Source organism: Watersipora subatra, chromosome 4, assembly GCF_963576615.1.
Source record: "Watersipora subatra chromosome 4, tzWatSuba1.1, whole genome shotgun sequence".
In the NCBI taxonomy this organism is placed as follows: Eukaryota; Metazoa; Bryozoa; class Gymnolaemata; order Cheilostomatida; family Watersiporidae; genus Watersipora; species Watersipora subatra.
In genome coordinates, this window is record NC_088711.1 from 15,998,727 (window position 1) to 16,022,852 (window position 24,126).

General features: G+C 34.9%; 1 protein-coding gene across 2 annotated transcripts; it reads left to right on the forward strand.

Moving 5' to 3' along the window:
* The first annotated feature begins 2,481 nt into the window (after positions 1-2,481).
* Positions 2,482-23,316, forward strand: LOC137393664 (transducin beta-like protein 2). Of its 2 annotated transcripts, none has more exons than XM_068080303.1 (11): positions 2,482-2,583; positions 9,233-9,374; positions 11,132-11,293; positions 11,740-11,797; positions 12,660-12,831; positions 13,235-13,334; positions 14,792-14,878; positions 14,994-15,179; positions 21,004-21,189; positions 22,078-22,267; positions 22,999-23,316. In XM_068080303.1, the coding sequence occupies exons 2-11, from the start codon at positions 9,245-9,247 to the stop codon at positions 23,036-23,038; spliced, it is 1,311 nt and encodes a 436-aa protein (XP_067936404.1). In that variant the 5' UTR covers positions 2,482-2,583; positions 9,233-9,244; the 3' UTR covers positions 23,039-23,316. The 2 variants fall into 2 exon arrangements, with proteins under 2 accessions (XP_067936404.1, XP_067936405.1); XM_068080304.1 differs by having other exon boundaries at positions 11,135-11,293.
* Positions 23,317-24,126: the final 810 nt, after the last annotated feature.

A 24,126-nucleotide genomic window follows, 5' to 3' on the forward strand; every position in this document is an offset into this window, starting at 1 on the left:
TTGGAAACAGGATTGATGGGACCACAAATGCCAGTGTGCACTCGTTCGAAAGGCTTTTTGGCGTACAACGGCGGGTCATCCTTTGACTTTGGTTGTCTGATAATTTTGTTGTTCATACGTTTGACATGAATTACCAGTATTGCCCTTGCTTTGTGTCACATTCATTCCACGAGTTACTTGTTGAAGCTTTCGTATGTCATCATGATTCGTGTGTCCTAAAGTGACATGCCATTCGTCGATTGTGCGATTGGTGAATATTGAGTCAGAGGTGTCATGATTACGTTCTGTTTGGAGAAAATACAGCTGCCCTTGTCTCATGATTTGGAAGTTTGTATTATGTTTGGTGAGCGTAGCTGCTTTCTTAGTAAATGTCATTTTTCTATAGCATCGGTTGCTGAACGGACAGAGAAAATACTCGTAAGAAATTTCGGCGCCAATAGAGCATTTTTTAGTGAGATTCTTGTTGGAATATTGTTAGTGTCATATATGATGAACTCGGCTTCTCCTCTAGCTGTTGCAAATTCGTTACTTTGTTCACCATTTGCTAGCTGAATATAGTGTCAGGTAGGTTCAAATGTCGAGTCGTACGATTTGAAGCGTAATGCATTGTTATTGATATTAAGATATGGCACGTTGCTCCACACTCTATTAATAGACCGTTTTTGTTTTGTAGTTTTTCGACGGTTGTTTGTCGGATTCAGCACTATCAGCATGTGTAATTTCACTGCTAACGATTGTAAAGCTAAAGTTCGATACACTAGCAGAGGCATCATGTTTAGTAGATAACTGTTTTTTCTTCTGAAAGCAGACTGTTTCGATATGTCCAGGTTAGTTACAGAATAAACACGTGAGTCTAGACTTAGAGCGGCAGTCATGAGTTTTGTGGTTTGATTTTCCACAAGCAAGGCATTGTTGGGTTTGTGGTTTTAATGTTGATGTGTTTTTATTTGACGGTATGCTGTTAGCCGACGATGTGTATCTCAAGCTTGATGGTGTTGCGTTTTACCGTGTGGCTTAGTGAGGATATCGGCCAGATTGTCATTGTCTGATACTCACTTTTACAGTTCAATTGTTACATATTATATTTTGTTACACATTTTATTTAACTTAGACATTATGGGTTAAATATTATGTTACGTTAATATTACGCATTACATTACGCATGTGGATATAGCATTGAGATTGTTTACTTACTTTCTCTTCCTGTTCATGGCTAAATTATTGTAGTGAATTTTTGCGCTTGCCTCTCGCTAATATAGCAAATTACGGCACTTGCAATCACTACTAAGTGGGTTCTGGTTACAAGTTGTCTTATACTGAATGAGTATTAGCTCTCATGCACAACCGTAATTGTTGCAAGCAAGATGACTGGTGAATGATGAGTATGGCTCTTTATTACGCAAGCTTAATCTGCACAGAGATAAATTATTGTTCAAATAATTCACAAATGTCCATATATAGTAATTCACAAATGTCCATGTATAGTCTCGTCGCTTGTAGACAGTATCTGGTACTCTTTACTCTTGGTTCTTCTGTCTCATTAGCGTACTTTCCTTCATTACTTATTTTTACCCATTCTGGTCTACAATGCTTTACATATCCTTATATACAATGTTCTGTGATAGTCCATTGGCTTTCCATGAAAGCTGGCTTGCATATTACTATGCTAATCCCAGAACAGCTTGATGCATAAGGCTATTAGAAATAGTTGAGTTTAGCAAATCCATCACATTATATACGCACGCTTTATTAAGCTAATACACGTTCTATCCATGTAATCCGTTTGTGTATGACTGACAATGGCTGCAAAACCCTCAATAAAATATAATCCATTTATTAGTTGCATGTTGGCGCAGAAGCTTGAAATGTTTTTGACTAAATATTATAGAATTTGAAATAGCCTTTAAAAATGTTATTTAAATGTAAATTAGCAATCGCACAAAGAGCTTATTAAATAAGTAACTCTTTTAATTCTTGCTTTAGCGACATTAGCAAGACTAATAGCTACATGTATCTAATAGCCATACATGAACGTACTACTGTATTATTAATGAAGATAGTCTGCAACAGATATAGCCCTATTCACCTGTTATACACCGAATTCATAGCCACGATAAAAAAAATTTGGCGGAGTTTATGAAGCCCCGTCCCGAACTGCACGAACATGAAAGTTTTATGTGGGCTTGAAACCAATCGGACAAACAAAATTATTTCTAATGGCTACACCGGATGTGCCACGCTCAGGCTACCCTATGTGTAATACAATAAACCTAATGCAATGTAAGCGAAAAAACTGCGGCAGTTTCTACATGTTTCCCGTGTTTACTGTTGGCAAAATATGCTGCTTCATAAAGCGTCTTTATTATACATCAGCCGTTGCTAAAATTGAAGTTGTTTATTTAGGAGTTGATCAGTTACAAATTTTGCAATTTCTTTTTTGATTTTTCTCCGCTTCCTGTTCCGTTATTCCTAAAAACCTACCGTATATTGGCGGCGTGATGTGCACACGTGTGCATACGTTTTTAAACTGACTAACGTAATTTTTATTTTCTCAATATATCTAGCGAGCCCGCTAGTGATGAAGTAAGAAAAACCAATTTTTTCCTATAACACGATTTGTGTACAGCTAAAAATCTTTTGTTGTAATTTGCGGTTATACATATAAATTTGCGATTTTAAATCATTTTCGTAACTGGCCACGCACCCCCTAAAACTTGCTATATTAGTCCATTTTTTTCATAATATATATACGAAATATTGCACAATTTTCAGCTAATAAGCTTGAAAAACCTTTCAATTCTTCATTGCTTAAAACAGCAAACAATTCTTTTTAAAAGCTAAAAAACACGTCTGATTTAGGCTCAGTAATGTTAGATTTCACTCATTTTTATGGGTCTGTCTCCATATAAGTGTTGTTTATTGTGTGTCATTACGATAGTCAATGGTGTGTTGTCACAAATTCATAAGTTTTAGCCAGCAGAGCAAGATCGTTGTCTGTAAAAAAAACTATTAAACAATTAAATGTAAAGTAATTAGTGATTTTATCAAAATTTAAAACATCAAATCAGGTAAAATTGTAGCAACAAACAGAATTTTGCCATTTTTATTGATTATCATTATTATGTATGTAGTTTTGATGTATGTACCTTTAATGTAATTAGGCTAGCTTTAAAAGAGAAAACTTTTGTGTGTTGCTACTTTATTGTTAGGCTATAACAAAGAGGATTTATATTGGTAGTTATAGGTTTTATCTACATTACCGTTATAAGAACATATCTTTATGCATATAAAATTGAACGCAGTGTGTATGCTTCCATAGTTGATTGGTACTGAACAACGAAGAATAATGCAAAATATATCATGGTAATGCAAAAAGGATGCTTAGTTGTCAGCATTCGACTTTATTTAATCAAAATAAACTGGCAAAATACTGGGCTTACCTGCATGCGGCAAAAATTTGTAGTTGAAATACTGATAAAATAGCCACTTTTTACTGCTTCATTGGAGTTTTCTTTGTGATGGAAAGTTAAGCCAGTTGCTCAAATTTGAACTCATCATGTCTATTGAATTTTCCATTCCTATGGCATTTTCAATCATCGCTGTCTTATGGGCATTCTTAGTGCTAACAGCAGAGACCCTGCAGTTTGCTTATAGCTAGGCTGCCCTAGCTTAGAATCCTTTTTTACAATCATCATCATATGTTACTCTTTAGCATTTATTAGTTTAATAATCTTGGCGAATTCTTGTTGAATCATCACTTCCTCCTTTTAAACCACTTTTTTCATGACCATCTCATGATTTAACTTTCTGGTCAATTTTAGTCTGGATGGTAAAGTAAAGAGCTAAATTTAGTTAGTAAAGGCATAAACTATTTTTCTAACTTTAGTGCTTTTTAACCCTTTCGCTGCCAAATACGCATTTATGCGATTTTTAGGGTCGAGTGCCATAGACGCATTTTTGCGACTTTCCCAGCAATTGCGTTGTAACTTAATTTTATTATTCATTGACAAAATAACCCACAGTCTTTAGGACTTTTATGAAATTGACGGTGTTGTTCGAAGATTTCTCTATAGAATTGGCCTAAAACAACGAAGAAATTAAAAGTTTTTGTCTGAGAATTTCCAACCTAAAAACGAACATTTTTTGTGTAAGTTTTGTTAAGTACCGCGCGAGTCAGAAAACAAGTAATTAGTTATGTTGGTGACGTTATAGCCAATTCAGATTCAGATTTTCGTGATTATACAGATAATTAAAGTAGCAGCACTGTCGCTGATAGTTGTGAAAGTAGTAGCTTTGTAAGAGTAAGGAGCATTGTGGAGGATCGTTTTAGCTTCGCAGCGATCGTAGCTTCACATAGCTTTATCATCGCACAAAGTATAGATACATATAATTTTTTGCATAGCAATGTTGGTTAAAATGTTGGCAAAATAAAATATGTAACAACAATGCTCTAGATAGAGTTTGAAATTAAAAAAATATTGTATACATATCATGAAGCAATATCGACAATTTTCGGTAAAATGGCTGGCAATAGGCCGATAGTCGAATGTGTACATGGTTGGCAGTGAAAGGGTTAATAATACCATTGTTTAATTGTGGCTTGTTTGCTTGTACCCATCATAAGGTTTGCTTGTACCCATCATAAGGTTTTTTTCATCAAATGAGATAATTCAGCTGCCTTTTTTGATCAGTTGATCTAATAAGTGTAATTTGGATTTTTTATCTCTGCCTTTCTTGTCATATAAGTATTGCATAAATTATCTGAAAATTATATATCCAGATCGTCCTTGAATTTTTTACACAATGTGCATATTTTTTATTAACCTTATTATTACCTTTCCCTTTAGCTACTTCATACTGGTTTCCTCCCTAGGCATTTTCTTCCAGATCTTCCTTAACCCTTTCGCGGGCAGTGCGACGTTTTTGTCGCTTCGCGATACGGCATCTAATGGGCAGTGCGACGTTTTTGTCGTTTCGGTAATGTATTTTATTTTTGCAGTTTCTGGTTAGCTAAATGCCGTTTTTTGTTTACTTTTTTTACCAATAGCAAGCTACGATATAGTAGTTTCGGTTAGCCTCAAAAATTGACTTCAAGGTTGAAAAAAAACAATCGTTTTTAGCAGTGATGAATAAACTTTCGAAAAAAATTAGAAAATTGTTCTAAATAATTTATCAGCTTTTTATTTTTCTTGGTTCGGTTTTAGCTTTTATTTACTGAATTTTTCGAGAGTTTGAATTTAGTTTACCGTCATGGTGACTTCTAAAAGAACCTTCCGAGATTATTCTAATAAAGCAAGTACTAGTACCGAAATTACTAAGAGATTCAGAGCTGACAGTGACTTTTTAGATTTAGTAGCAAGAGATGACAGTGAATCAGGTTCAGATTGTGATTGGAATGACTTTACATCTGGAAGTGACAGTGATGAAGAGGCTGGTAGCAGTAATGATGAGGATGTGAGTAGGAGTGATGCCAGTGCCTGGAAGAATATAACCAACATGAACAGAGATAAATCTATTACAATTCAGCAGTTTATAGCAGTGACAGGCCCAGTATTTACTCCAGTAGATGCTCAACCAGTAGAGTATTTTGAAAAGTTTTTTGAGCCTGCCAATCCAAGAAGTATATCTTTGTGGGAGCTCTTTGTTACACGAATAAGTACATGGTGCAAAGACTGTGATGTGGGCCTTTGTAAAGGAGAATGCTTTCGAAAATATCATTCGTAAATAGACAATCATTATGAAAAGCATATATTTTATGTTATACATATTTTTATTCGTTTATAATATATATATATATATATATATATGCCTATGGATATATACATGTATACATATGCACCTTTAAACATAGATATATGCACAAAATAACACACAGAAAAGTGTATGAACCTTTTAAAAAAAAAAATTTTTTGGAACATTAATTCGCCCATGGGGGTCTGATTTAGTTTTGAAAATTCGCCCGCGAAAGGGTTAACACATTCATAGTGCGCAGTAGTTTGACAAGCGCGCTGACAGTAGTTGGTTAGGTTATTGATCTTTCTACTCATTTATAGTGTATGTTTATCTGCTCATAAGCAGTGTGTCGAGGATTCATCCTTCTACTCCTAATGGTTGCTGTCATTATATAAATTACAATATAGCGATTAGTGCAATTGAATGTACTAATGAATTGATTTATTGAGTGATTAGTACATTGATCTGTGTAACCTGCGTAAACTCACCTTTCCGCTCTTAGAAACTATGGTAATAACAAGTTCTGCTTTTTCCATAGCATAAAGAAATGTTTCGTTATTTTTTTCGTTCCACTTTTTTAATTATTTTACTTTTGTCTAGGCTTTTAAAGTTTTTATTGTCTGTGTCACCATTATATGGTAGACTCCAACTGCATTGATATACTCAACCTCAGATCAATAAGTAAGTTTTGCAGACGTAGGTTACAGAAGCGGCAAACATCATTTTATCTTTTTGTGATCTTTTGATTATTTTTATTGTTTTAGCTTGTTGTTTAGGAGCCAATTACCTAAAAACCTACGCCGATATTTGCATCATGTTCTTTATTCTGATTAAATATTGAGTTCTGTTTATGGTACTGTTGAACTGCTGCCCACGTCTCAATCTAAACATAATCACTTTCCTATATTTGAATCCCATTCACAAGATTTATCACTGTGTCACAAGTTGAAATAGCCTCATCTATAGCAATGTCAACAGACTATATGAAATAGCCTCGTCTATAGCAATGTCAACAGACTATATGAAATAGCCTCGTCTATAGCAATTTCAACAGACTAGGTGAAATAGCCTTGTCTATAGCAATGTCAACAGACTAGGTGAAATAGCCTTGTCTATAGCAATTTCAACAGACTAGATGAACTAGCCTCATCTATAGCAATGTCAACAGACTAGGTGAAATAGCCTTGTCTGTAGCAATTTCAACAGTCTAGATGAAATAGCCTCGTCTATAGCAATGTCAACAGACTAGATGAAATAGCCTTGTCTATAGCAATGTCAACAGACTAGATGAAATAGCCTTGTCTATAGCAATGTCAACAGACTAGATGAAATAGCCTTGTCTATAACAATGTCAACAGACTAGATGAAATAGCCTCATCTATAGCAATGTCAACAGACTAGATGAAATAGCCTCATCTATAGCAATGTCAACAGGCTAGATGAAATAGCCTCATTTAAAGCAATGTCAACAGACTATATGAAATAGCCTCATCTATAACAATGTCAACAGACTAGGTGAAATAGCCTCATTTATAGCAATGTCAATAGACTATATGAAATAGCCTCGTCTATAGCAATTTCAACAGACTAGGTAAAATAGCCTCATCTATAGCAATGTCAATAGACTATATGAAATAGCCTCGTCTATAGCAATGTCAATAGACTAGGTGAAATAGCCTTGTCTATAGCAATGTCAACAGACTAAATGAAATAGCCTCGTCTATAGCAATGTCAACAGACTAGATGAAATAGCCTCATTTATAGCAATGTCAACAGACTAGATGAAATAGCCTCATCTATAGCAATGTCAACAGACTAGATGAAATAGCCTTGTCTATAGCAATGTCAACAGACTAGATGAAATAGCCTCATTTATAGCAATGTCAACAGACTAGATGAAATAGCCTCATCTATAGCAATGTCAACAGACTAGATGAAATAGCCTTGTCTATAGCAATGTCAACAGACTAGATGAAATAGCCTCATCTATAGCAATGTCAACAGACTAGATGAAATAGCCTTGTCTATAGCAATGTCAACAGACTAGATGAAATAGCCTCTTCTATAGCAATATCAACAGACTAGATGAAATAGTCTTATCTATAGCAATGTCAACAGACTAGATGAAATAGCCTCATCTATAGCAATGTCAACAGACTAAATGAAATAGCCTCGTCTATAGCAATGTCAACAGACTAGATGAAATAGCCTCATTTATAGCAATGTCAACAGACTAGATGAAATAGCCTTGTCTATAGCAATGTCAACAGACTAAATGAAATAGCCTCGTCTATAGCAATGTCAACAGACTAGATGAAATAGCCTCATTTATAGCAATGTCAACAGACTAGATGAAATAGCCTCATCTATAGCAATGTCAACAGACTAGATGAAATAGCCTTGTCTATAGCAATGTCAACAGACTAGATGAAATAGCCTCATTTATAGCAATGTCAACAGACTAGATGAAATAGCCTCATCTATAGCAATGTCAACAGACTAGATGAAATAGCCTTGTCTATAGCAATGTCAACAGACTAGATGAAATAGCCTCATCTATAGCAATGTCAACAGACTAGATGAAATAGCCTTGTCCATAGCAATGTCAACAGACTAGATGAAATAGCCTCTTCTATAGCAATATCAACAGACTAGATGAAATAGTCTTATCTATAGCAATGTCAACAGACTAGATGAAATAGCCTCATCTATAGCAATGTCAACAGACTATATGAAATAGCCTCATCTATAGCAATGTCAACAGACTATATGAAATAGCCTCATCTATAGCAATGTCAACAGACTAGAATGTATTTGGATCACACATCCTTTAAGGACTGTGTAGCAGAATTAAGATTTTTATCCATATTGAAATACCTTAGGTCAACATTTAAGTTCCGTTTTCATTGTATTAGCCGTTAGTATGAGTTCATTGAACCTAGATTTTTACTAAATGCAAACATTTTTCTTATCCAACACTATTACCATAAATAAACACATTAAGCATATAACCATAATTGTATAGAGCAGAAATGGGTCAGTACTGGTATATTCACTAATATAGGTACATGTATCTAACAAGGGGTATCTTGGTTTATCTATGTATAACAAACTACCAAAATAAATGGGAGGATAGTGTAACGTAGATACAAATGGAAAATACAACGGTCAGGAAATTGGCAAGCTGCCAGTCCCTGATTTTCTCTCCTAGTTGCTGTTCTACACCCAGGAATAGGTGATACTACTTAGGAATAGGCAATTTTATGGCTGCATATACGTAGTCATAAATTCAAGAGACTTTTGTCAGTTAGCTTGCACATGTATCCCAAGTGTTTGTATTCAAATTCTGCTCTACAGTTGCAACCATTTCAATTTATTGAAAATGAATTTCAAAAGGGGGGCATGAAAAATATTGTCACTTGCTGATGTTAACCGATGTCGAAAGTTAATTGTTTAATAATGGCAGCATTCATAATGATCATTTCAATGTACATTGTAGAAATCAACAGAAATGTGGCCAGTAGTGATTGGTATTGCATGTGTTGTCATCGCTGTACTCGGTTTTTGTTGTAATTCTACATCAAAATCTAACGAGGTTGAGGAAGCTGGCCCACAAACAGAACAAAAAGTTGCGAAGGCAGGTGTGTTTGCAAACAAAATATTAGTTACTATGAAGTATCGAACAATCCACTTTTACTAGTCTGCAGATGTACATACTATTATGATGTTAAGCATATTTGGTGTGTAACATTAAATGCTACTTATAGCGAGGATGTACAAAAATAAAAAGACAACTTTGCTCCAACTCTGTTCAGAGTATTTAGTTGGTTATAGATAACGTGCTAGAGCATGTCATAATGTTAAAAATGTCTAATTTCATTGCATCATATTATTATATAAAAAAGTGCGGGCGTTCAGTAACATTTTATTAGTTGAGGTAAGCTGAAGGGCGAAGCTAGGAATTGCTTTACAGAATACTATTGGCTAGAACCACTGCAAATGGCTTTAGCTTGCATAAATTTGATCATTTCTAATGCACAAATTTATAATAGTTGATTAATTGCGTATGGAGTGTTACTGCTATGATAAAAGCGCTACATGTATAATGTGTATATTCAGCAGGAAATGCAACATTATTTTTAGAACAGTCTTGAAAAATTGAATTCATGTTTATTAGATGTGTTTATAGCTAGATTGCGTCACATAATGACAAATTCTTCACATCACATTCTAGAACATTAGTAACCAACACACTGTACGTATATGTTTTATCTCCGTTGTATGGTAAACGTTATTTTACCCAATTACACTTGAAAGTCGATCTTCATTAAAGGTTGACTTGCAACAAAATTCACATTACAGTTATTTGGTATCAAAAGATTCAGCATGTTTTACTCTGCTGTGTTGTAGGTGCCAAAAATGTAGAAATGTGATTACAAGCTCTTAAAAGCTAAAAATGAACAGTTAATCGCAGCCATCACGAAAACGCCGTAGATCAGAATCCCTTTCCAAAACGGCTCAAGTGGGATGTATTTGAACACGGTGGCTTCTGTTTACACTTTCATGCAGCTTCATTCGTCGAAATATTTTCACAAATATACTTCACGCATTCAATAAAACCATGTCTATTGTCCTTGCGCGTCTATTTCATCATCATTGTAATGCTGTCACTTTGAGCAATGATAGCTCACAACCTACCGAAAAATTTGTTTAATTTTTTAACCTTGGATCGAAAGAGTGCATATCATTCTCTAATAAACATGACGAGCCTGTTGGTCAACTGTGATAGTCGAAAAATGCTGCAGAAATTATTCACGCTGTTTGGCAGGAAGTATGGGTCACATGATCAAATTACGACTAGATGATTAGACCTAACTGAAGTGAAACTGTTAAGTAGCGAGCATCTATATTTGATACGGGCTTTTTGGTATAACCCGAAGTGTTTGTCATAAACTAGTGATACGAGACGTTTTATATTGAGCCCTTTATTGGCCTTTCATTTAAAGGTGATAACATCACGTGTCAAAACAATAACCACAATGTTTGAGTACGCCGTCGAAATAAAGTGATTCCAAACTACGGCGTTTTCGTGATGGTTGCAATTAACGGTTAGTTTTTTAGCTTTCAAGAGCTTGTAATCACATTTCTACATATTTTGCACCTACAACACAGCAGAGTAAAACATGCTGAATCTTTTGATACCAAATAACTGTAATGTGAATATTGTTGCAATTTTGTTGCAACCTTTAATAACTGTCATATTTATAGTTGAGGATTTTGAGAATGCCAATTTAGATTGGTTATACCACAATCGATCAGGAGCATTTGTAAAAACATTCTTAAAATTAAATATAAATGTTTCGTATCTGTAATTTTTATGTAGCATATGCGTCTTTAGCAGGTGATGGAAATGCTCAAAAGAAAAAAAAGCTTGCTAAATGCAAGCCTGCCGCAGAATTCCGCCATCCCCTTTTATTGACCACCTTCAAAGGTCATGGTGGGGAAGTAACGAGCTTTGATGTGAGCTCCAACGGCAAATACTTAATCAGTACAGCTACAGGTAGGATTTGTTCGCACGATTTTGGTAACCTCTCTGCCAAAGTTTTGTGTATTGGTCTTTCACCTCAGACCTTTAATATAACTTTGGCCCAAGCATTAGCGTGTTGATATGAAGGTCAACGAATACTATTAGAAAGTTTGGAGTTGAAACAATAGAAAGTATTTAAAACTTATTATCCGTTATTGATTAAATTACTATTTAGTAAATGAATATTCAACCTAACAAATGTAGATACATGGATTTAGAGACAATTTGTTAATAATTAGTGTAACTTTTACCCCACGAAAATGTACCGTACATTCAGATTTGCTGTTTATTGGAGAAAAAACATTTTTAGTTAACTCGTGAATGTTGTGTCTTCATCATTCAGGTTTAACAAAAAATCTATTGCTTTTCCTTACTGTTATACTATATACTATGACATTAGTAAATATTTTTCATTACAGACAGAAGCTTGTTCATATGGAACATGAAGGAGCTTAACACTGCGGGCAAAGGAGTCAAGTATGTGGTATTTTTTACTTATATCGCCATCAAAATCTACATCAAAAACTTCTCAAATCCTTTTGAACAGTTATAATCAATTTTATAAACCAATTTATCACGAGTAACATGAAAATAAATGGCTGTAAAGCTGTTTGTATGTAGCTTTAAGAGATGTATGATTAATTTATCAGCAAAGTCGGAGTTTAGTAGTCGATGTTTGGTTATTCTTGCTGACAATATCCATCGAGGCTTACTCAGTTTTGTATTGATTACACGTTAAATGGAACTCGGCGTTCACTCGATATTTTTTACCCTGGTAGGTTAACTTTTAGGTATGTTATTTCTTAAAAAACGTTGAGATGAAAATAAATTTTTTTATCTATGCAAGCTAAATGTTTGAAATGCAATTCAACTTTGTCAACTCCTGATAAAAAATCCCATGACCTAACTTTAGCACCGACTACTGATTATACCTCGTGGTGTTCAGTGCTAGTGTTCATAGACATGTGTGTGTTTGGTGTTGAAAAATTACAGAAAATGTTATTACACGGGATTTATGTTGATATTTAGTAAGTAGAACAAATTTATTAAATTAACTGCATAATTTTAGTAACTAAAATAGAATAACCTCAATTAAAAGCAGAATTTTCAAAATTCAAAATTTTCAAAAAAGAGTAAATTCACTGGTTCTCCGATAGTTGAAATAAGCAATGCTTACGACATCTATTGAATTCAGTTTCTCTCTGATTTGAATAATCTTTCGTATTATTTTCTTATTACATAATAACTGAACAATTTATGGTTAAAAACTAGTAAATTGATATGATTGAAGCCCTCACAAAAGACTCATGGATGTTAGATTTGTCTTCTCTTGCTGTAGGTCAGTTAGAGGAAATGTTGAATATGACAGCGCTAATCTCATCAAGTTTAGTCCAGATAACAAGTCTTTCATCACTAGTCTAGATAACGCTAATTCTATCCGAGTGTTCAAGATGAGCAAGAATGATGACGGTATAATGGGAAAAGTACAAGCTGTCATGGACTTTCAAGCGGTCAGTTTTAATCCTAAAATACCCTTTATTTCATTAGGCTTGTTTAAGATTTCTTCCCTAGTTCATAATAGACAAGAAACTGAACAAATTCATTGCAGTAAGTGACAGAATAGCAGCCTTGAAAATGAATTCGGTAATGTGACTTGCAGATTTCAGGAGTAATATACTGTCAGTTCTAGTAGATCTCAGCCAAAAAAAAACATTTTATTAGATAAAAGCTCATATGGTATTAGTAGGAATCGTACCCAGAACCGTGTAGAGTGTTGCGAGGGCGGAACGACCATTGGGCTGACTACTCTACTGCCAAGAAGGTTTTGGCTATTAATAAATGAATTTATTCAGAACTGGATGTTATGAGAGTGAATTTGGTGTGTATAGTCCTCATTGTCACTCTGCTCTGTAGACTCATACCGAGGTAATAATGAGCATAGGTATAGACTCCTCCGGTAACTATCTCATGACTGCTGACAACGGAACTCGTGTTGACATCTTCAATCTCAAAGGTCAGTCTACTTAGAGCCGCTAGTATGTTGAATTTATGAGCCACTAGCTGTACTACCCGGCGTTGCCCGGGTAATAAAAAAGCCTTTGGACAGAACAGTTATTTGTATTTAAACATGTAACAACATTTGCCATTGCTAGCTGGATGTCCGGCGATGCCCCGGTATTTAAAAATCAGCTTATAGACAATGAGAGGTAATTGTTCCTTGCTATTACCTGCAACTTGCTATTAACCTGACACATTGCCAATGGCTAATTTGAGTAAGCTTACTAATAAGAGCTAATTATTTGCTCTCATGATTGAGCACGTATAAAATTACGCTACCGCTATGCATGCCATTGCGCCATCACATTGTGTCGTAACGGATAGCTACCGGATAGCGGTAGCGTACTTGTTCCCACATAACGACATATATATTGCCTAGTGAATCTATCAAGCTCATCTGGCTTAGTTAGTAAGGTGTCGGACTGGTGAGCGGGACATTCCGTGACCAAATCTTATGCGATATGGATTGTTTATTCCAATATTTTAATAGCTATAGCCGGACACGCACACATACACACAACCAACTTTGAGAAATATATAGATTAAATGTGCACGTTATTGACCAACCTGATGACTCAGTTGAAAGAGGTAGTCGAAGCTAGAAAGCTTGAACCTAGACAAATTCTGTCATTCTGAATTTAGTAGGGACTCTCTTAACCAAAGCTCAAATTTGATTGGACAATTTAACATTAGTAAATGGGATAGTTATTTTGGTTTTTCTCTGTCTGTTTATTCACATTTGTGGTGCGCTAAAGCGGAGTCTCGCGAAGTTAGAGCGCTATGTTGTTACTTTCTTACGATGACAACGTTTTGTGTGAAGTTGAAATCGAATAATTTAGCATTAGCGAATCAAGTCATTAAAATTATTTTAACCATTATTTATTGGCTGAGAATAGCTTATCGGTTCAGATTTTTCTAGCCATTCATGATAAGCTTCTGCTGCGGGCGAGGCACATTTTTTAAGCTGCTTCAGTTGCAGGGTCCTGTTCACAATGATAAGGCGATCGAATACAAAAAACAAAAACAATAGCCGTAAGAGTGTTTTGTAAACACCAATAGATCATGATGTCATTAGGTGTTATTCAATCATTCACTCTCAGAGGTTTAAAGAATTTTTAAAAAGACTCCATGTAGTCTCCTGGTCACAAGGTAGGTTCAGTTCTGTAACTCAATTACCGTTATAGACAATTTACCTGTAAACCTGGTTCTTTTAATTAGGTACATGTATAAGGCTCCCTAATGCGTAGAAGAGTTTTCACATGGGCTGGTACACTGCTTATCCTTTCTTCTGAGTGCATATGGAACTAACTGTTATGAAGGTCTTGACAAAATATGGACGTCTTTTCATTTGGCTATTTGATTATCCATATGCATACTATGGCTTATGTATTCGTTTATTATTTTATGTTGCAGGGGATATACTGCACTCTATAGACACAGGAACCATGAAGAATAGTTCAGCTTGCGTGTCTCCTTGCGGTAGATTTGTTGCCGTCTCCGGTGCGTTTTATTAGTTTCATTTTTTGTTCTATTCTTGTTTATGTTTGCTACTATGATATGCTACGACAGATTCTTCACTTGTGCTAGTGGTGACTTCTTATCATCTTCTTGCTAGGTTTTACACCTGATGTCAAGGTCTGGGAGGTATCATTCGACAAGGTAAAGCAGTTCAAGTCGGTCAAACGAGCCTTTGACCTGACCGGGCATAACGCTGGTGTGCTTTCAGTGGCTTTCTCTGCCGACTCGAGTCGCGCAGCAACTGTTGCCAAGGATATGACTTGGAAGCTTTGGAATATTGATGGTAAGTCAATTTTTTTGATAATTCCTATAACAATACATCGTACAGTGCACCCTCAGGATACGATTTTGATTCGTTCCGGGGTTAGCATCGTATGATGAAAAAAACGTATGTAGGGGTATAGAAACCATAGTAATTACATAAAGCAAGCATCCCCTGGTAAAAATTGTCAACATTTTATATGTGCTGTAAATATTGAAAATTAGTAACCAAATAGTATGTTAACCTTAGTAACTATGGTTACCTACAGTAATTTAGTATATTTAGTGTATTTAGTGAGTATGATCTGCAATAAAATTTAACATTACAATGAACAACGTGTATGTTCAGTAGAAGCAGTACCTACCGTAGGGAGTTATTACTTTCAAAACAGACGTATGTATAACATAAACTTTGAATTCACCTCAATTAACTTTAGCTTACTAAACACACACGCTTAAGGTAAGTTTTAGTATGTATTTTTAATTATTTTACTGAATTTCAACTTTTTATTACGGAAATTTTATCACTTATCAGTTTCTGTCTTCATTTTCGCTATAACTTGTAGCGGGCTTGTTTAAAACTTTTTTCAACCTAATTCGGTAGGAAAGCCCAAACATTGCTGTTTTCGTAATGAAGTGGATTTTTGTTAGCAAGTTAAAAAAGGGTTGTCTGACCAGCGTTATCTTCTGTTTGAAGAGATCGCAACTCCAACTTTGTTACTGGTTTTTAAAGGAAAAACATTACCATTTTATGCATAAAAATTCCTAAACCGAGAAAATTTGGTCATCGTGTGTCTCTTTCAGGTGTTGTGAAAATGTTTTCGGCGAACAACATTTTGGCGTCTTTGTTATTTTGACATACTTAATAATAGAACTGCACAATGATCGCCTTAATTAAACGATTAACGCCTAATACAAATAAACGATTAACTGAGTTGAGCCAATTAATCTTCAATTAAAATGCAACCGAGGTGATCATCTTGATGTGGTTCCTTTCCTTTGTACTGTTTAGTACCATACGTTAGTAATACTAACGTAGCAGGTTACTACCATTTAATTTACTAACAAATAAATATTAGGACAAGCAACACTTTCTCACCAATAAATTACAACCACAGTTATTTTGCACTCAACTATGAAAACACAGTGAGTCGCTAACATTAAACTTGTTTATACAACGCACAAGCGCCGTGCCGATCTAGCCCTAAGCGGCCATGTTGTTAGTTGTTTGAACATGTTTTTAGGTAATAGCAACAAAAGTGATTTCAGTATTATTTAATACGTATCTTACAGTTTATTTTTGTTTATTTTTAAAAACTTTCTCAAGTAAATTATACATGTATTTTCATTTTTCAAATAAGTCACAATCATATTTCAGCTTCAGAATACTATTAATATAAGATTGACACTTTACTGGAACATGAAAGCAAAAAAATGGCTTCCACCCTAGGTAGTGCATTTCTGTAAGTTGTTGGAAGCGTAAACAAGAAAGCGAAGCGCAGTATATGCCAGAAAGAATTTGCTTACTACCACAGCACGCCATCATTAAGATATATTTTAACTAATTCTCATCCTACCGCTCAGAAATCATCACCAGCTGTCCCAGACAATAACTAATACTACTGACTACCGGCATTACTGTCCCCTGTGAGCGGCTATTCTCTAAAGCTGGCAATATTGTATGTAGGAAGAGGGCATCTCTTTATTCAGATAATGTAAATAAACTGTGCTGCCTCAACTCTTGGCTGACTTAATTATAGACTTTCATAGACAGTTTTCATACTCATAATAATTATTACATTGTAACTTATGTACATTGTACATAACATGTGCTACTGCTAACAATTGTCTAAAATATAATTAATCTATATGTAGCTGTATTATTTGTTTTTAAATATGCAGGTTTTTGCTAGATTAATTCTAAGATTAATCGAAGATTAACTGATTCAGACCAGTTATTAATCGCGATCAATTTTTATAATCGTTGTGCAGCTCTACTTAATAAGCACACCGACTGCCAAATTTGAACTTGGGTGACAATTTTGTTGAATTCAGATGGTGAAATAAGATTAGCATGGTGAGGTGAAAAAATCATCATGTTCAACTTCGTAAGGTGAAAAATCGTATATCAGGGTAATCGTATCCTGAGGGTGCACTGTAATTATTTTACTCTGTTCAATAATTCAAAAACTTACTTTAACTCCTTAGTAAGTATTACAGGTGCATACAGATAGCACTAAAATAAATTTGTTATAACTATATAAAAATTGTTAAACTACTAGCGGAATGCCTGGCATTGCACGGGCAATGGAATAATTACTTAATGAATCGGAGTAGCTTACCTGAAAAGCTAGATAGGGTATTTACTAAAATCTTTACTAAAACAATATTTTGGACCAGCTTAGCAATCATGTTAGTCTTAGTTATTAATCTCAAGCAAGCAGTTTAAGCGTGACTATCTTAACCAAAGTAATGACTATTTGCTCAATGAATCTGTTGTCATTCGTGTAGGTCAATGGTTAAGTTCGTTGCCCCTTGATCTAGGGTCTCTTGATCTAGGGACGGGGGTTCCAAGATCAAATCCAGTGCTGTGCAGATTTTTCATTGCTAGATTTTAATTGCTATAACTGGACACAGGGTTTAACAAAAAGACACATACTGAGTTTTATGTATATAATAGCTGTACAACCTGGTGTTGTCCGGTAATAAAAGTCTTTAACCAGAACATTTATTTGTATAATTTAACATATACGGTAACAACATTTGCCATTCTAACTTTCAAACTACCTATCATGAGAAAAGTGTTTTGTGTAATTGAAATAAATTAAGAGAGAAAATAAAAACAGCTGTAAAGGTTTTCAAACTTTGTCAAACAACTTTTAAACTTCATATCATGAGGGAAATGTTTCGTGCAGGTCAAATAAATTAAAAAAATTAAACGACTATAAAAAGTTTCAGATGTAAATGTAAAATAATTGGCAAGTAATAGCTAAATTAAGTCGGTTTTACTACGATTACAATAAAAGATGATTCGGTAATGATCCAGTTAGTACGAACTGAGAAAACAAAATAGAAATCCTGAATATATAGAATTAATAATAACAGTTCTTGCATAGAACTTGTGTGTGTATAAAAAAGGTTACTGTTTCACTAGAACTTACTGTTCTGGTGAAAAAAGGTTACTGTCCTATCCATTAAAACTTTGAATATGACGATACGGAGACAATATAATTGTCCACGTGAGAAGAATTGGCCTTGACCCCAGATATAGTAATTGAACCTTGCTAAAAATATTTTTTAACATGGGCATCGTAACGCATGGCCGCATTGATAAAATTATCAGCGTGCTCTATAGCAGGAATGACAGACAGATCTGCATACTTTGAGAAATATATACATATATATATAGACTAGCTGTGCTACCCGGGGTTGCCCAGGTAATAAAAAATTCTTTGGACAAAACATTGATTTGTATTTAACATATAACAACATTTGCAGTTATAACTTTCAAACTACATATCATAAGAGAAGTGCTTTGTGTAGTGAAATAAATTGAAAGATAAAATAAAAACAACTGTAAAGGTCTTCAAACTTTGTCAAACAACTGTAACTTTCAAAAATCATATCATGAGGAAAAGTTTTGTGAGGGACAACAAAATTAAAAATAAATAAAACGATTGTAAATGTTTTCAAACCACTGTAAGTTTAAAATTACATAACTTTCAGCAACGTATATCTTTTAATAACGCACAGTGGAACCTCTGTTCGAGATGCGAAACAATTTTTCCCATCAGAATGAATATAAGTAAATTTTAATCCATTGCAAGGAGAGAAATCAACTTCGGTAAAGTATTTTACGCCATAAACTGTACTGTATACCGCATACTATAAATAAAAACGGGTATATATAGATCGTGTTTAATTTTAATAAAAAGTTTTCTATTTATGAGGATGGAAAAAGAAAACAAAAGTAAACATTAAAACATCAAAAACATTATAGGTTAAGGTACAATGACAAAAATTGCAGAAATTGATAATGAAACAGCAAAATAATGCAACAGATCAGTTACATCAGAAATCGTAGGAAGAGGAAAATATCAACAGCAATGGCTCGTTTACTCCACATCTTTGAAGGAGAATCCTCCCCCAAAACAATTTAGGGTAACTCGACTGGAGGGGTTATTTCTATAGCAAATCTATTCGGTAAATCTCTTCGTCCCAGATGGTTCCCCCCTTTTTGTAAAGAATTTAAGAAGTGTAAATAGCTTCTCCGTTTGTTAACGAATATTTGCATGCTGTTTCCGGAACTGTTCCAATTTCAATTTCTCATGCTCTCGAATTTATCTTCGAGATCTGAGACGAACGAATCTCAAAATCTTTGGTTGATAACCAAGTTTGTCGAGAACCGAGGTGTTCAAGAGCCGAGGTTCCACTGTATATAATCAGTACACAAATTGCCAAATTTTAGGCTCGGGATAAATTATTGTCGATATCGTGGGGTCGATATAAATTAGCCCTAACAAAAAAGACGAATAAGCATCATATGCTTAGGTCCCAAAATATTTCTGAACAGAAGCATCGTAACTCACGGACGCAAGGCTAAAATAATTAGCACGCGCATGATGTATGAGTTATATAAAAACGAGTTTAATCGCTAAGGCAATCTTAAACTCGTTAAATCTTATATTTCTCAAATATATATATATTTGAGAAATATATATATATAGATATAATACATGTAAGAAATTCACTATGAAAAACTAAATTAAATTTAAGAAAGTAATTCATATAATAATTCTCAATAAAAGGGAAATTTTTATTGGTTACTGGTACTGCACCCTAGAGATACGCAAACAAAAGTGCAGGCTTGGCAATGTGTGGGCTCAGATATAGAGGTGGTAATAGTACCAAGCAATGTAACTTAGTCTAATTCAGACAAAGTAAACCATAAGCTAACTTATCTACTAGTGTTTTTTATTGGAAAAACTTTGAAGTAGTATTTAGAAAATTATTTCCAGTGTTGAAATAGTGTGACTGGACTGTAATTTGTACCAAAGTAAAGTGATTACAGACTATCATAGTGCACACAAGAGTTGACTTCAAAGTTGCTGTTAAAGATCAAATAACAATTCTCTTCGAGTCAACCATTAGTGTTGTGCAATCTGTCTAGTGGTTCTGTAGCTCTTGTCAGGGTATATATGTACCGTCAGCGGCTGAATTGTCTACTTGGGAACTACATTCTATGCATGGAAAAAGCTTGAAAGACATATTTTGTCTCATTTAAATTGCATTAAACTGGAAAATTAATTAACAAATATTTTTTCAATATTAAAATTAAATTATCAATATTAATTAATATTAATAATTAAAATTAAATTTGTTCACTCTGCAAGATGGAATGTGTAGAGCAATGCAATGACAGGGAAGTATCTCATTGATTGTGTCATTCCACTGATCAACTCACATTAAATTTTGCTTTCATTTAATCTCGGCGGTTGTGTCATTCAATTGGTCAAACCACCTTGATTAAGTCATTCAATTGGTCAATTTGACTTCTCTACTGTTACTCTGCAACAATCATCTGCAGTTTATATCTTGTGATGGACAATTGTCTGAAAACAAAGCAGATCTCCATTTATACACGAATTATTGAAGCTATGATGTTTTTGACTGCAAACTTTCTTAAAATTATTTGTTTGTTGTTGTCAAAAAACTTTGTACATAAATATAACAATTTGTTGAAGCAGCTATACATATTGGATGACTGGTTCTTTCTACGAGTCAAACTATTGGTTGGAGTGACTTGTTACACTCTGTTTTACCTGATCTTACTGTGACTTCTTTAGTCGAATATGAACAGGGGCAGGACCCTTCTCTGCTTTGTACTGGAAAGATTGCTGAGAAACCTGAGGAAGCGATAATAGCCCTGAGTCCAAATGGAAAAACAGTTGCTATTGCTATAGAGAACAACATAGTAGTCTACAATGTAATAACTCAGCAGGCCGATGTGAGCATGACTGGCATCTTCTCTAGTAAGTGAAAGCCTAGTGAGGGCGTAGTCAACGATACCCTTACAGAGACCGTCAATTCATTCACAGGCTAATCAGGGTCGTTAATATAGTATTTGTAGATAGTAATACTTATTAGAGGCTAAAAACAATTTGCAATTTTTGATTAAAGGTATTTACTGTTGTTATTATCTGCAATATCGTTTCGTTTTTTATTACAAGTAAAATATTTAAATAGATGTCACATATATTGCTTTGATTCTTACTTAATTCTGTACTCGATTTTCGGCGTGTGCCAGCCGTGTGCATCTGTGTGCCAGCTCGTGTGCGTCTGTGTGCCAGCTCGTGTGCGTTTGTGTGCCAGCTCGTGTGCGTCTGTGTGCCAGCTCGTGTGCGTCTGTGTGCCAGCTCGTGTGCGTCTGTGTGCCAGCCGTGTGCATCTGTGTGCCAGCTCGTGTGCATCTGTGTGCCAGCTCGTGTGCATCTGTGTGCCAGCTCGTGTGCATCTGTGTGCCTGCTCGTGTGCATCTGTGTGCCAGCTCGTGTGCATCTGTGTGCCAGCTCGTGTGCGTCTGTGTGCCAGCTCGTGTGCATCTGTGTGCCAGCTCGTGTGCATCTGTGTGCCAGCTTGTGTACATCTGTGTGCCAGCTTGTGTGCATCTGTGTGTTGCTTTTAAACTATTATAATGTTACTATCCACTTGCTTATGGTTGAAAATAATGTATTTTCTTCAAATTTAATTTTATGAATATATGATTAAAGTTTTTATGTGAGGAATAGTAATCTGACCAGTCTTTGTTTTGTTAGTCACCATAGTAACGAGTAAAATTGAGTCTGTATGAACTCGATTATTAAACCCTGCTAAGCTCTGTCTTGCCGTAACCATTGCATAAAATTTATTTTTTATTGTAGGTGAGATTCGGCATGTGGCCTTTTCCGTAGATGAATGTGGAAAATACTTGTTTTGTTGTGGCGACAGGCAGGTGAAGGTCTTCAATAATGTCACCGGCTACAGGTCTAAAATAGACTACCTGAACAAGGAATTACGAAACTGTAATCAAACTGCAGAGCGTCGGCTAAATGAACAACTCCAAGATGCAAGGTAGGACAACTCTTATTAAAATAACAGACCATGACAAACTTTCATGCATCTGTGAATTAACTATAATTAGATTTGCATTAGCTATCCCATTCCGAGAGTTTTTACATAATTGTAAGATTTTATGGCGTCTCAACAACGGTGATTATAAGCAGAATGATTTTCGTTGATACCCAGCATGCACCAGCAGCATAAAAGTAAGACATTAGCTATCAAAATTAAGACAGAGTTAAGATAAAGACAAGACAAAATTACAATGTTTCATGGTTGTACATCGTTTCTTCAACATTACAAAATGACCGTGAAGAAGCTTGTGAGCATAACATCTGGTTCAGAATTACGATTCATCGGTTTTTCCCAAGATCCTATGCATGAATAGAACAGGGCAGACGTAGTAAGGGGATCACCTGCTTATTTTTCCAAAATGGCGATTTGTTTTTTTTTGGCATTTAGCCCTAGTATCTCTTCACTACGCAGGTATTTAATTTATTACCTGCGGATTGTATGTTAGTGTAGGTGGTTGTTTTATCAAAGACAGGAGCCAGGCATAATTACGCTACATCTATTTATTTAGGCTTCAAAGACACGTAATCCGCGCCTTCGTGAAGATTTAGATAGATTATTGATAAATGTCTTTTTTAGCTGGTTATGGTTGGCTGTTTGTAAGCTGTCATAGAGTCCAGGTATAAAAGTTATTGTTCTATCATTATGGAGACTCAAATCTTTCGTTTCAGTAACGCTTTAGCTCAATTGGAAAAACAATCTAGCAGCTAGTCTGTCCAAATGACGGGGATGAAGAATGCTGGAATTCGAGAAAAGAAGACAATTCTAAGGTTTGCTGCCTTGCGTTGTATCAAATTACTTGCGTAGGTTTAATATGACACAGTTCTCTGCTGAAACATGCCGAGTTCTCTAGTCAAGTTTAGTCAATGCTAGTAATTGATTTACTAGATGTCTTTTGATTCTTCAACAATGCCAATTGTATTGGAGTTTGTTGCTCTTTCAATATGCCAACCGTGATTGTTCAAATACATGGTGATTCGGGCTCAGAATTTATCCTCGCATTTGTCTTGTTCAAACTTCACCGATATCACAAGTTTAGCATTTCTCAAAGTGGAAATACGTTTTTAGGTTTTCCATAGTTCTTAACTCTTCAATTTGAATAACAGTACAATTATACAAGTCACAATTAGCATTCAACATACAAAGTTTCACTTGTGATATAATATTCATAATTCAGAGCTGTCGTATGTTGGAGCAAGTACTACGTTGGAGCTCGACTATGTGAAGGAGAATTGCATACATTCGTCCTGGTTTACAAAGATGAAATGTTTCAAAAAGGAGAGTCAAATTAGAGTTATATTTTAATCTTATACTAAAAAGTAGCTTCTCAAAGTGCTTGTAAGTGTAGGTTTGACTCTATTTGGTACCTGTTTTCAATAGAGATGTCCTGATGTTCTACAAGCGTGTAAAAGCTAAAATGTAACGTGTAATGGCAAAACATTTGTTTTTGGAATTTGATATGTTGAAAGTAAAGCTCATTTCAAGTGGGATTTTGGTTTGGTGCATAAAATCAGCCAATTTTCAGAAGTTTTTAATTCAGCTGAGTTACTATGCTGAAGAAGCCCTGTTGATCCAGATTTGTTGTACGCATTTTAAACCAGAGGATTCTTTCTATTTCTAGGATAGAAAGTGTGACTGCGATATAAATATAAAATAATACATTATTAATGACCTCATATAATAATAAATAATTTACTATGAACCAAAATTAGTGAAAATACTAATGCTTCCAATCATTACAGCTATTTTTTTGCAAGATTTGTAACTTGAGTGAAGTGGACTCAATTGTTCAAATTTAA